The sequence below is a fragment of the Boleophthalmus pectinirostris genome, unplaced genomic scaffold (genome assembly GCF_026225935.1).
Source record: "Boleophthalmus pectinirostris isolate CB_2022bp ecotype Guang Dong unplaced genomic scaffold, ASM2622593v1 HiC_scaffold_7, whole genome shotgun sequence".
Lineage (NCBI taxonomy): Eukaryota > Metazoa > Chordata > Actinopteri > Gobiiformes > Gobiidae > Boleophthalmus > Boleophthalmus pectinirostris.
Window position 1 is genome coordinate 9,951,978 of NW_026571473.1, and position 14,958 is coordinate 9,966,935.

The 14,958-nt window shown below is 39.1% G+C and overlaps 1 protein-coding gene across 1 annotated transcript in view; it reads right to left on the reverse strand.

Moving 5' to 3' along the window:
• raver2 (ribonucleoprotein, PTB-binding 2) overlaps nt 1-14,636 on the reverse strand; it is a 249,941-nt gene extending 235,305 nt beyond the window's left edge. Inside the window, 1 exon segment of the mRNA XM_055164999.1 lies at nt 13,947-14,636. Within this exon segment, the coding sequence (XP_055020974.1) occupies nt 13,947-14,333 (387 nt within the window). The 5' untranslated portion in view covers nt 14,334-14,636.
• Between the last annotated feature and the right edge of the window lie 322 nt (nt 14,637-14,958).

Genomic DNA, 14,958 nt, shown 5'->3' on the forward strand with positions numbered 1-14,958 from the left:
GCCATTTATTAAATTACAAGTGATTTTATTGCTCAAAAATACCTTGAAAACCTGGCATTCTGACAGTGAGCAGGGTTGCCTTTCTACAGATCTGGCCTGTAACTTGGCCTGGTTTAGTCTCCATGAACGTAGAAAGGTTTAATACCATACTGTGAAACATTCTAGACAAGCAATAACATCTCCACAGTTACACAATGCACCTTTAATTTATATTGAAAGATTAAATAGAGATTGAGATTTGGGGCAATACATATAAGACTAATACAAATCCAATCTTTCCCTTGCAAAAAAAGCAATAAGAGCAATCACATTATCAGTTTATAATCAACCAACAAATGCCTTATTTATAAACTCTGAAATTTTACGATTTAGTCAACCTTTACACTTTGAAAATCATGTTCAAAGTAAACAACAATTTCTTGTCAAAATCATTATGTTCAAAATCCGAAACAGCCAATATGAGCTCAGAGGTACGGCCATGTTTATCAAAAAGAAAATCAGAACAAACACTGTAAAATTCTGTAAATCTGTTAAAGGGTTGGAGCTCTGGAACAACCGTACAGAAAATCTAAAAATGTGCACCACTCTTTTCCATTTTATAAAGAAGTTTAAATGTTTAACTCTGAGCAGATACATGAATTATGATACTTAGTTTGTGCTGTAGTACTTTGCCATACTGTTACTGATTTGATTGTTTCCTCTTGCTGTATTTATGAAGATGAACTGGTGCCAAGATGACGCTCTGATAAAGGAATAAAGGGTAAAGGCAGAATAAGCTCAAGTTTCAGCCGACACCTTTTCAGTCTGTGTATGTTAAATGTTAAATATGACTGTCTGTGGAATAATGTCAGAATATACCTGTGACCGAAATAAATCAATCAAACAAAAATACTGTACTAGAGTAATTGTAAATGTAACAGAGTTTTACCCAACTTTAGCACAACAAACTCACTGAAAATGTGCATTTAATGACTGCAGAAAGCTGATATATGGAAGAGATGTTACAGCTCCATTCGAATTCACTGATGTTTACTTTGATTTAACTGTGTTGTATAATGTCCCAGTAAAGTTACCCAACTTTAGTACAACAAACTCACCGGAAATGTGCAAATGATGACAGTAGATATATTTGGTAGTGTAGTTCTAGCAGTCTACAGTCTGCTCCCTCTTACAGCTCCACTGGGGAGACTTATGGCAGCTTAATGGAGGATAAGTGACAGTGCATTTGACCTGGAGAAAAAAGGTTTCCGTAACACGCGCAGGAGTTGACATTTTAGTTTCTAAGATTTGACTGTCTGACATGGAGACAGATTCCATTGTTCATTATAAGCAACAGGAGAAAGAAAATAATTTATGGAAATATACCAGTGAGTCAGGGAGGAATGGACGGAGTCATGCTGTTAAACTGACTCTGACATAAAGATTACGTAAGAAACAGTAGGAGAAAAAGGCCGCTTCCTATTTGTGATTCTGCATTTATTAAATGAAATGGCAAAGCAAGTTTCTGTTCTATGACTGTTATATTTTCAAAATCCACAAGTAGTTACTAAGGCTGTAGGATGTGAATGTAAAGACAGAAAACTAGAGTACAATTAGGATTGGAATCACAGTATTTTGAGGTTAAGTTAACACGGAATTAAATTAAATGTGAGTGTCTGTATTCACTAGTAAAACAAAAACAAAACAAATACTTGCAAATGACTAAACCAAGAATTAAATTAAAGATTTGTAGAATTAAAATACAACAAAACATTATACATGTAATTTGTACGAAGGAAAGGAAGAAAAGTGTAAATAGCAGATAACTAACAAGTGCAGGATGTTTTCGAATTATATGTCTAAGGACGAGGTCGCGACCCTGAGGTGGGTCGCAAGAGATTTTTTGGGTCGATTTGTCATGATCTGCATGTAGGTCTGCAATATACAGTTCTGTCTATACACTTGATGTACGTGTTGCACTCTCCTCCTGCACCCCGGACTGGAACTCGCTACAAAAACACAGACAGGCTCACCTATCTCATTAAAAATGTTGAAATGTAAAAGGGACAGTCCGGGATTTTGGACATAGGACCTCATTTCCTAGTGAGCCAGAGTGTTGGAGACATGTGGAGACACTTTTTAAAATATTCCATCCAGTCTTTGTATTTGCAGAGGTCACTGGTGCTAGGCTAGTGCATGTCAATGGCCATAGTTAGCCTGCCACTAAAAATAGTCTTCCCACTCCACAAAACACCCGAAGCAAATCTGTTATTACCCCAGACTGTCAATGTGAATGTCTGTGTCAATAGACTAATTTTAGAAGTAAAACCAAGATTGCATTTGAAGGATTTATGTCTGAGCAGCAGTGGCGAGTTTTACTTCCTGATAGAAAACTTGGCAGCGGCGGACTGATATATGAGAAAACAGTCCCTCAATATGTGACGATTGAAGATGAGATGCAAGGTTAGTTTTATTTCAGGCATTACTCTATCAACACAGATATTCACGTCGACAGTCTGGAGTAATAATAGATTTGCTTCGGATGTTTTGCGGAGTGGGTAAGACTGTTTTTAATGGCAGGATAACTATGGCCATTGACATCCACTAGCCTAGCACCAGCGACCTCTGCAAATACAAGGACTGGATGGAATATTTTAAAAAGTGTCTCCACACTTCTCCAACACTCTGGCTCACTAGGAAATAAGGGTCCTATGTCCAAAATTCCGAACTGTCCCTTTAAGACATGTTTTCTATAATTTCTAAACTTTTTGTAATTATTTTATTAACTATTTTGTTCCAATATTGCTGGTTCCATTGAGTGTTGAAAAGAAAAAGAAATGGGCTACATTTAATGTCCAAATAGGCGACTTATAGATCCTGTTATTGCTGGTTCAGTTACTGTTTTTCATTGTTTAAAACTCAATTAATACTAATTGTTCAGAGAGACAGGATCACTCAGTCAACAATAAAATATCCTCTTTAATGTTCAATAATGGTCAAATCCACCTTTATTTTGTGATTTATGAATAATATCTATTGACTTGGGTCGCGAAGGTTTGTGACTTTTAAAATATGGGTCCCCAGATAAAAAGTTTGGGAAACGCTGGTCTATAGTATTTGAAAAAATGACAATAGTACAATACTGCTACTTTCGAAAATGTTTTATATTCAAATGTGCGTTCTCAACATCAGCGCCGCAGTGGGATTACAAGGGGGTGTGGCATGGCACAGACAAAAGCGTTCAAAAATATAAAGCATCTCTACAAGAACAATAAGTGTATTTGTGAGAAGATGAAAAGACAGATTAAACTCACAATTCACTACCAAAACATAATCTTTTTTTTTTTTTTTTTTCATTTTCGTTGCATTTGTTGTCCTAAAAAATATGTGTCCTTACTATAAGCACTAAGCTCTCTCCCCCGGCTTGTTTCCATGGAAATATTATTCCTTTGTCCATATTTTCCCACAGTAAAAAAAACATTGAAATCTATTCCCATGGAGAATGTTTCAAATCAAGGTTTTAACTTAAGTCTTTGCTTAGAATTCTGCAAGTGATGCGCCACCTTCAGAAAGTAACTGAGGTAAAGTCTCATCTCTTCTAACTGTAAAACTAAAATTCGATATTGTGGCATGTAGGACTGTTAGTCGTTTAATCGATTAATCGGTCGATAGCAGACCAAAATGTGTATAAGTCGAATCATTTCATTTAGATCATAAGGATTTACATACAGTAGGAGTTAAAGGGGAAGGTGTATTGACATGACCCAGTTGAAAATCTGAATTATGAGTTTTATCTGCCTTTACAACTTAATACTATTAGAAGCTGGATAAAATGAAAACAGCTGAACTTACTAAGCTTTTTGAAGCCAACTTTTCGCTGTCAGCTAGATAGCTTCTTCAAGGCTTATTCCTGGGTTTTTCAAAATTTGCATCAATTAACTAAATACCAAGTTTCACAGTACTCTTCTTTGTAGTTTAGCTTGAACTTCAGTGCACTTGCAGTCTTTTTCACACAGTGTGATGTACTGAGTTAGAAAATGAGCATTCTATATCATCATAAAATGAAATGTGAATGTATCAGTCCAAATCTCGTGCCTTGTTTATGTCATTTTACCAATTTTCACGAAGCGGCACACTCAATATAATTCTCATTTGCTCGCAAAAGTTTACTATCAAATCCTATTTTTAAAACTTTTTTCTTGTTCCCCATGTCCTATAGCATCTGTAACTGTTGATTTGCAAAGAAATATTCATTATTTCCTTACATGTTTGCCATGAACATAATTTGTAAGCAGCACAACACAAGAAACTTAGAAAGCTACCGAACTACTTGCTCAAAAATCATTCAGAATCACTTTCAGGAAGGTCTTAGCTATGAATAATATGTAAGATAAAATCCTGAAATAGTTACCTGTGAGGAATTCCTAGGAGTTAGAAGGTTACCAGGTAAGGAAATAATTAATATTTCTTCCCAAATCAACAGTTACAGATGCTACTGGACATGGGGCACAAGAAAAAAATATTTAAAATAGGATTTCATAGTAAACTTCTGTGAGCAAATGAGGATTATATTGATATTACATACTGAAAAAAATCTGTGCTGCTTTGGGAAGAAAGGTAAAATGACATAAACAAGGCCCGACATTTGGTTCGCTGCATTGACATTTCATTTTATTATGATATAGTATGCTGATTTTCTAACTCAATACATCACAGTGCGTAACACGGCGGTGAGAACATCCCCCTTCTCTCAGGCACAGCAGTTAGCCGAGAGAATGGGACGTTCGAGTCAGGACTTTCAAGCCAGGGGGACGCTCAAGCTGACGACATAGAACCAGCATTTTATCATCTAAAGAGCCACTGGCCAAGTTCTGCAGATGGACTGAGGAGAGTATTGGCAATTAATAACTATAATGTAATTAATACAATATATATAATGAAAAAAGTGCTTTGTTTTTGTTTTATATGTATATAGATTAACTCACTTCCATAAAGGGTACAGTTCAGGGTGACTTTCCATCTGATTTCCATACAGACATACTTCGTAGACTCCAGCCCTAGTGACATCTTTACTGTATACCCGTTGTATGTATTCTAGCACTATAACAGCTCCAGCACATGTCCGGGGGTGTGAAGGTGAGGAGTGTGGCCAGTGTCAGGAGGAGGGCATGAACATCTGTTACTGACAAACTCACAGTATGTAAAAGAGGACGCTGTCATCTCCTCTGCTACTGCTACCTCTACAAGTGCCACTGTATTTGAATGAGTTTGTGCCTGTTTACCTCACGTATGCAAACACTAAGGTTTTGAGGTTAGGTTTAGAACATTGAGTCTCTGTATTCACTATTAAAAAAAAAAAAAGTGGCAAAAGCATAAACAGCAGATAACTGACGAGTGGAAGATATTTTCAAATGATATGTCTTTGGTATTTGAAAGCTACAATACTACAATACGGCTGTCACTGTTTACCTCACAAATGCGCAGATACTACACACCTCGCCCAGGTTTGGACGTCTTAAAGAAATGAATTATTCAAAAACGCCCTTGAAACATAACCCCTCTTGACAACCAACCATAAAGTGTGTTTTTATTCAACAGGGATACGGATGTGTAGTTCGCAGAAAGACAATATGGCAGCTGGCTTTCTTTACAATCATCACCGTGGCTGTTTTTATGCACACCCAAATCTCATCATAGTCTCATTTCTGGAGTTATCAGGTTATGGAAAGGTCATGTACACAGTTGCATTTGATGTGCATAATCTGGTTTCTCCTTGATTGTTCACACGTGTGCCGGTATTGACGAGGGGAATTATGCTAAAAGGGCACACCGATGCGGCAAAGACAAAAATAATAAAAACGTTAAAAGATTGAAAGAGTTATTTTTAAATTGACTGTATTTTGTCTTCCAAATATCCACTAATTAACAGGAACATGTCAGCCGGTGTTTTTGATGATCTGAATCCTCTTGTGCATGTAAACAAACACCAAACAAATCAAACCACGCTGGGTTATAGGATTATTCAGGTTTAATATTATTCAGATTTTTACTGGCCATGTAAATGTACCCGCTGTAATTAGGGATGCACCAATCCAGCTTTTTCCAATATCAACTAATACCAAGGCAGAAACGGAAAATTATTTCCTCCAAACACAACCACCAGAAGGTAAAAAATATTCCAAATGTGTTTTGTGACTACAGAACAGCTTTGTAAAAATACAAGTTTAATATTATGAAATGTTTTGAGTCAACATTGGTCAGTAATTGGTCTAATTACAACAATATCTTGATATCTGGGAAGCCAATCCACCAAAAATTTCAATATCGGCACCGATATTAGATACCAGTACCATATCAGTGCGTCCGTAACTGTAACAGGTCTGTATTGCATTTGTTTATGTTTACTAGGAATTAACTGAGGAAGAACCAGCCTATTATTTCAGTTCACACATCAACCAAACCACTACAAGATACAAGGTCAGATTCAGACTTTGTTGTGTAAAGTCTGTTGTGTACACACAATCTGACCGACATTGTTCCTGGAATCACCAAAATGTACCACGCTGTAATTCTTTCCCCGCACCATTAACTCTTATGTTGTTTTTTTTTGGTTTTTTTTGTGGTTCATGCATGTTTGACTTAACGTTATTGTCCTGAATTTGAAGCTCCATTACCGTAAAGGGGCAGGTGGAAATCAGATCTGCAGTTTCTAAGTGGAAGTTAGTTGTCCCATTTCTGTAATCGATACCAGGAAATGACATTTGAATAGAGACAAAACAGGGAGGGGACCGTTCATCAGAAAAGTCAAATGTATGCGTCTAGGTCCTCCATATTCAATTGTTTTAAAAAAAAAAAAAAAAGAGCAGATACATTATCAGCACTAGTACTTGAGTTTGACCATTAAGCCTTTCTCCTGTCAGTGTTCCTCTTAACAGTCTAAAAGGCCTCTCTCCGGCTCACTCCTCCTTCAGACTGTACAGACAGTGCTGTCAGCAAAGCCATATATCTGACACCGAGCCCCAGGACCAGGCCCAGGCGCGCCCTGCCAGCCTGCCACCCCATGGGGTAATGGGGCAGTGTGTATGGGGGGAATGGGAGTCGCCCGGTGTACTTCACTTCGTCTGGGGGTTATATAAGACAGTGAGGCTTTTCCTTCTCCATAAATCTATACACTGATGGAAGATGCTGTAATGTCAACAACCGCTCTATGAATAACATTGGAATCCTGCTCCGGATCCAAACAAGAGCTGCCTCTAAATCCACTGCCCAGCGCTTTCTCCAGGAAAACATTGACTTTAATGAGCATTGATCTGTTTATAGATCACAGTAAAGTGTAGATTCTCTGCATTTAACGTCCACTAAGCTGAGTGGATGTATTTGCAAAGAACAGCCTGACAAAAATAACTTTTGGAAGATTGGCGAAGCAAAGAAAAGATAATCTTTTGTGGAAAGATTACTCTGACATTTCAGCTCAAGCATGAGATCTTAATTTCACCCAATATTTGGCATAAAAAATGACTAACTGATTCATTCGTCAAATGATTCCGTAATAAGAACAGGATGCAAAAGGGAAACTGTGATGCTCTAAGGGCTTATATTGCACTATATTCTGGTCTTTGTTATAATGTTGTTTCCTTGTCAAAACCTACTCTGAGGCTTCTGTCAATCTGAAAACACTCCACTTCCACTTTGTGATGTCATATGGTAATACCGGAAATGCTCTTGAAACGCCATACACCTTCACAATTATTTGGATCATTTGAGAGTAATAATAAAGGATTACACAGCATCACAGAAATAAAACACAAAACACAGGTATGTTTTGATGAGGTAACAACATTTTAACCTGGCTAAAAGCTCACAAGAGTTGATTTTGCATAATATAGGACCTTTAAACAAATATTATTCAAAGTGTTTAATGCAAAGATAGAATAATGTGATTTGACGTCAACCTGTCGAGGGACTTTGGAAATTAGCCACGTTGGCTCTAATCATTACATATTTACATTGTAAATGTTCATTAATATGTGTTTGCCCATTTAAATATAAAGAAAATAAGAAACAGAAACTGGAGGTGGCATGTCACCTGCATGATTCCATGGAAAGAGAAAGTTAAAGCCATACTTTGGAACATTCTCCATGGAGACAGATAGGTTTATGCAATACTGTGATAGATTATAGACAAAGAAACTAAATTTACATAGGCAGGTTTGTGGAGATGCACAAAAATACATAATTTGTCTCTTTTTTTGGTTAAAAAGTTACATACTGTAGCTTTACAATACTGTAGTAAGCATTGTTAAACTGAAACAAATCAAAAGAAAGTAGACATAACTGCTGCTGTCATTTCGTTTTGTTAGCCTCATTATGATCAGAATTTATCTTTGGGAAAGGTCTCTGCACTTTAAAAACAGAGAGGAGCACTTATCCAATTACCACTGGATGACATCATGCGCTTAGAACAAAGTATTTTCAGCTCTGGAGAGCGAGAAAGGGCTTAAACATGCAGATTTACACAAACAAACACAAATAAAGCCAAACACAACTCCAGCTCTGTTCATGAGGAAACATTATTGCTCTGTTCAAGCTCAAGAGGGCACACAACAAACTACTCTCGACACATTCACAACACATCAGAGGAGGTGATAGTGGCAGGAGAAATCTGACATTCTTTCCTCAACAGTAGTAATAGTAATAGTTGTAGTAGCTGTAGCATTAGTAGTAGTAGTTGCAGTAGTGGTAGAATTAGTAGTAGTAGTAGTAGAAGTATAGTAGTAGTAGTAGTAGTAGTAGTAGTAGCCAACTCACTGTCCGGTGTACATTTGACATCTGGACTAGTTACATAAATGTTTGTAGTATTTTCCATTACACAGACTTAACAATACCATTCACAGAGCTAGTATTCTGTTACATGTAAACACTTATTCTGTAGTAGTAATAGTAGTAGTAGTAGTAGTCATAATAGTGGTAGAAGTAGTTGTAGTAGTAGTGGTAGTAAATATATGTGTGCAGCCAACTCACAGTCTGGTGCACACATGACATCTGGACTAGTTACATAAATATTTGTATTTTTTTCCATTACACAGACTTAACAGCGGAGCTAGTAGTGTTTCTGTATTCTGTTACATGTAAACAGCAGCATTAGTGTTTTCGGGGAGTTTTCAAATCCAACATCGAAGCCAATTGTAAACACTGCTTTTCCCCTGATCACACACAAACATCCAACTGCTTTTAATGAAACATGTCTTTTTGGAGAGATCTGATTTACGATTCCTTCGCTCTGAACTGCCCCGGGGCCACTTCTTGTATCACTGAGGAAATACCCAAGAGCCAATGTCCCATATTTGTTGTGTTCCCTTCTGAATCCTCTGACTTTGATCATATAGGTCAGAATTCTATGGTAGAATTTGCGGTTTAACTGTGAGATTTGTTGTTGACCTGGTTTACAGTTAATATCTCTGCAATTATTAAGCCTGTCTAGATGAAATAAAAATTGGCACAAAGTTTAATGTCTTATCAGTCAGTATAAATAAACAAAAGTGAAATCATTTTTTCAAAACAGCCTCAGAAAGTGGAGTCATTATGCAACTCTAGGCGAGACTGTTGACCTTAAGTAATAACATTAATATTGTACTGCAAAAAACAATATATCTAAGTAAGTTAAAATGACTTTTTACTTTATTTGAGTAGTTTCACCTTGACAAGTAAAATTATCTACCAATTAGGAATGTAACAATAACTGAAATATTGTGATATTGTATTGTCAAAGTTCTTCATCACAATATATTGAATTACAAGTCTCTTTGCTTAAATTAAGAGTTAAGGTGCAGCAATAGCGCCAAAAGACAGAAAGAACTACATAGACCATGATCCTTTGCTCCAATTCAGTGTAGACTACATGAAGAAATAACAGTTCTAAGCACTTTGAAGTCTTAGTTCATTGGATTAAATCTTGACAAGGCATTTTAAGAAGAAAAAGTATCGTATTAACAGTAGGGCCCAACCGATATATTGGTTGGCCAATATTATCGGCCGATATGGGCTCTTGGAAACATATCGGTGATTGGCCTATATCTTCCCAATATGGGCCAATATTTCCTGTGGGCATGTTATAACTCGTTATAAAGCTTAGACTCTCTACATTATGTTCATTTAGTCCAATTTACAGACAGATAAATGTTCTAATATGTGGCGCCGCATCAGTATTTATCTGTGGAGTCATTTGTTTGTGTCTGTGATGCCGTACTGTCCCTGAACACACCCCCGGAGTCACATCACTCACGTGCTCTTGTTTACACTCGCAGACATAGATCCAAACACTGAGATTATATTCTTTTTACGGACAATCGGTTTGAGTCTGGATTAAAAGGACATTTATTAGTGCAGACTTGTGACTTGAGAGGAGCCTGTGTGAGCGGTGACTGTTGGAAATGTGTTTTAATGTTGGTTTTGGTTCTTTCTCATGGGTTAGCGATTAGCTGCTGTAGCTCACGCACATAAACAGACAGTTTTCTCTTACATTGGCCTACTGTAAAGTGACTATATTGGCCGTATATATGTTACTGGATCTGCATTGATATGTAAATGAGTTGTGAATAGATCGACATTTACACATAATATAATGAATTACTGCGGCGCGGCGCGCACACATTTACGGCTAAAGGCTAATAGCGGTAGTTTACTTTCTTTACCAGTAGCTAGAATGTGATGCAAAAATGCCATTAGGCTGACATACTGTCTGTAAATATGATGCAAAGAGGTATGTTTTTTAAACAATTCAAGATTTACAGTGAATTTTTACATCACTAAATCTATCAGCAATTATATCGGCTATCGGCAGCTCCAGCTCTCATTTTAACAGTATCATATCGGCCGCAACAAAATCCATATCGGTCGGGCCCTAATTAACAGTTTTGTTAGCCTCCACAAAAAAATCGTACTGTGAGATTTATATCATGAAAATATCATACAGAGAGATTTGGATATTGTTACATAATCGTGAGCCTCCCCACCTTATCGTGAGCTTTCCCATGATATCGCAATAAATATCATATTGTGACGTTCATAACGTATCGAGAGACTTGGATATCGTTACCATCGTTACTACTAATGGAATAAGTGCGTGTTTTATTCATTCAAGCAAGATTAATTTTCTTTTTTATTTCAAGTGCAAAGAGTTGCTGTTTTTCTTGTTTTAAGTGTAGCCAGGTGTATTTTCATATTTTAAGTACAAAACGTCCCATTCCACTGGCAGATCATTTTACTTGTCAACTGAAATTTACTCAAATATTGATGTCATCTTAACTTGGCTAGTTTTTAGTTTTTGCGCTGTGCAGGTTTGTGGACCCAGTTGTTAAAGGGACCATATTATGTTAGTTTCTTATCTACTTTATGGTCATGGTCACAGTTTTCTATAGCACTTTTCAAAGCGCTTTACAACGAGGAACCACTCACCCACTCACACACACATTCACACACCAGTGTACGCAAACACTATGGGCGAGGTGGGTTACGTGTTTTGCCCAAGGACACAACAATAGCATTCATCTGCGGGAGTGGGAATCACACCAGCCAACCTGCAGGTCAGTGGATTTGACCGCTCGACTAATGATGTTTATGTCAAGAGCAAGATTCGAACCTACCAACTGAGCTACTACCGCCCGTACTTTGCCACTTTATAATGTTTTTCCCTCACCACAAACAGACCTGGAGTTGTGTTTAGTTTCATTCATGTTTGAGTAACCCTATTATTAGTCTGTCTACATTTCCAAAGCTGAACTCGCTCCGTTCCGCTTTAGGATGTCATGTAGTGAAGGTTTTCAAGTTAACAGCTTTAGTTCAGTTTAGTTTAGTTCACTGATTGTAATGAAGGTGTATGGAGTTTAAAAACACAGTGGGGCATTTCCTGTTATACCACATGATGTCACAAGGTGGAACAGAGTGTAAATATGCAGCGTTACTGTGTGTAGAACATGTGCAAATGAAACAAAACACAACTCCATGAATTTGTTTGTGATGAGGAGACAACATTATAACATAGATCAGAAAATCGCATGAATATGGGCGCTTTAAACTGTCAGAACTGCTTGTCAGAATAATCACAGTTACATATTGTTCAGCCCTTTTGTCCACCATCTGTGAGTACGATCGGCTCCAGTCAAATGAAACTCACGAGGATAGCAGTTATAGGAACGAATTTGGAACCAGGTCCATATTAGAAAAAGGAATTTATTTACAGATAAAAGAGCAAAATAAAAACACCAAGATCGTAGTCTAATGAGGTTCATTTGGTCTTCCGATATTTTATGTTATTAGGTTCTTTTTTCAGACCAAGAGTTTGTTTTCTCAAAGTTTCGACTGCTCACTACCGGTCTCTTCTTCAGAGTGGTCACATGATGTTGCTGTGCTGCTTCTGGTCAGCTGATTTAAACAGGTTTTGGCGCTGTCTTCCTACTGGTGGAGGCAGGACCACATTATGGACTGGGACGGAGCAAACATCATTGAGACAGAGGAAAACAAACACCGTCGCTGGATTAAAGAAGCAATCGAAATACGGAAACGTGCCCACAGGACTATAAACCAGAACGAGAGGGCTTTTTTACTCTCACACACCTGAGATGCTGTCCTGAGGAAGTCGGACTGCAGATGGCGCTGTCGTCCTGCCTCCACCGTTAGGAAGACAGCGCCAAAACCTGTTTAAATCAGCACGGCAACATCACGTGACCACTCTGAGGAAGAACGCTAGTGACCAGTCGAAAATGTCAGGTATGAAAACAAAACCTTGGTCTGCAAAAAGAACCTGCTAACACCAGGATCATGTAGAGCGAGTTAATATGAACATTTTAAGACCAAAATGACGAGGCTCGCTGCAGCAGTTCCAGAGAGAGGGGTGACAGTTTTTCAATGTAAAATCAATTGGAAACAGAGTCGATGGAGCCGGATGCGCCCCCATTTTCACTTCTTATTTCAAACGCAGCGGCTACTATACAGTATATGATGTGAACACAACCTATTCTGCCTTATAAGTCTCTCTCACACTATACAGACACTTCTCCATTGCTTGCATTTGGCTCCATGATTCTCATATAACCCAGGAGCAGTGAGCGGTATGCAGACTGCAGCTCGCTCTTGGCAGCCTGCCTTTGACTAAGAGCGTTTGGTACAAGCCTGAAGGACCCAGCGCCTTCTTCACACAGAGCTCCAGAAAGGCTTACAGCTGACACCAGTGATGAATGGCACTAACGAGCACGGGTTCAATAGATCTTAATGGTAAAACAATGAAGTCATGCTAGTTTGAGGTCACATGGCAGAATAAACACAACAGACGTAGACGAATTGAGATTGAGATGAAGAAAGACTCCCGGTCATAACAGCGCTTTAGTCAAAGAGCACTGAAGAGGAATCCGCTCTGGCACAACTCCACAGACACGGCTTTCTAAACTAAAAGATGATCACAAACACTAACACACGATGCTTAAAGTAACAGGTGCAGGTCCTGAGAGACAGCACACACCAGCATCATGCCACCAAATAAATGTAAAACTAAGAAGAACGCCTAAATATAACCTAATCATTCTCAAAGTATTAGTCTACTACTGTATGTACTCCTCGCCCGCACAGCTGAACTTCCTTCAGTACAGTCTGTAGGGGTGTTGACAGAACTGTCCTGATGGTTTCAATTCCTCAAGAGCATCAAGAGCCCGTCAGCTCTCAGGCACCAGCCGGACTGTCACGCCGCACGCACGTACACGCAACGGCTGTAACTGCTCCAAATGTCTTACCAAAGCATATCTGTGTTTATGTCCAGTTTGAGGCGCAATTAAAACCACATAAACTAAGCGTAAAACAAAAGTACAAGTGGACAGTCCGCTGCGCACACACGCGTAAAAGTCTGGCCACGCGGATGTTGTCGCTCAAACTCTTTCTCCTCGCGCGCTACTTGTTACGCTCTCATCAGAGGCTCGTACCTGGTTGGTGGTGTCAGGTGGCAGGTTCTTAATGAGGATTTTCCTCCTGTTGCTCAGCTCCTGGCGCGTTTTGGCCAGTCTCCTCTCGATCTCCTCCGGCTCCAGCTCCGGCAGTTCGCGGAGGCTCACCCCGGGCTCCGAGGGCTGGACCGCCGCCTCCTCATCCTCTTGCCGCCGGCTCTCGGGACTGTCCATCTCCGGGGTAAGTGGTGCGCTCTCCCGGGCAACAGCAGAGTGAACACTCGGCGGCTGGATAGATGAGGCTGCCGCCATCTTGGTATCTGAGGGGAAAGTGTGAGAAGAGGAGAGAGAGGCAGAGCGAGCAGGTAGGAGGTGTCTGCTTTGAACAAGTCTGCCAAAGAGTAAGCTACCAGCGATAAAACTCATAATTCATGTCAAGGCACGAGAAAAATGCAAAGCCCGTTTAATCTCGCCACTTATTTGCCTGTTACAATATTCTGTGTTAGTTGTTTGTCTAATGTAACGGGCTGTACGCACGGCGCGCACTAAATGAGACTTTCGGTGAAATTAACCGGATCAGTTGCTTAACAATCAATCTCCTGAGCGGCTCGTGTTGCCCTGTTGTTCCCTGGCTGCGCGCTATTGACTGAGGCTTGATACAGACGCAAACAGATCTATAGCCCGCACATAAACGGGCACTTTTGGTTTGGCTCGTGCGCAGTTTCACCTCGGACTCTTGGCGACCCCATCTGTCTGCTGCCTGTAAAGAAGCCACAGATTTATCAGCAGCCCCAACCGAGCATGGGACGCGTGTGACGTACGAAGGCTTCATAAATGACTTCTCATAAACAGCAATAAATCACATTGGTTATTGTTTGCGCACCGCAGAACCAAACATTAATTATTTATATAGAATTGTTTTAGGCTGTATACTAAGAGTTCATTAAATAACAAAGGACTTATTTCTTTCTTTGGATAAACAGAAGCATTGAAGAAAAGTAAACCAGAGCTCGGTGTTCTTGCGCACAGTGTAACCATGAATGGCATTGTG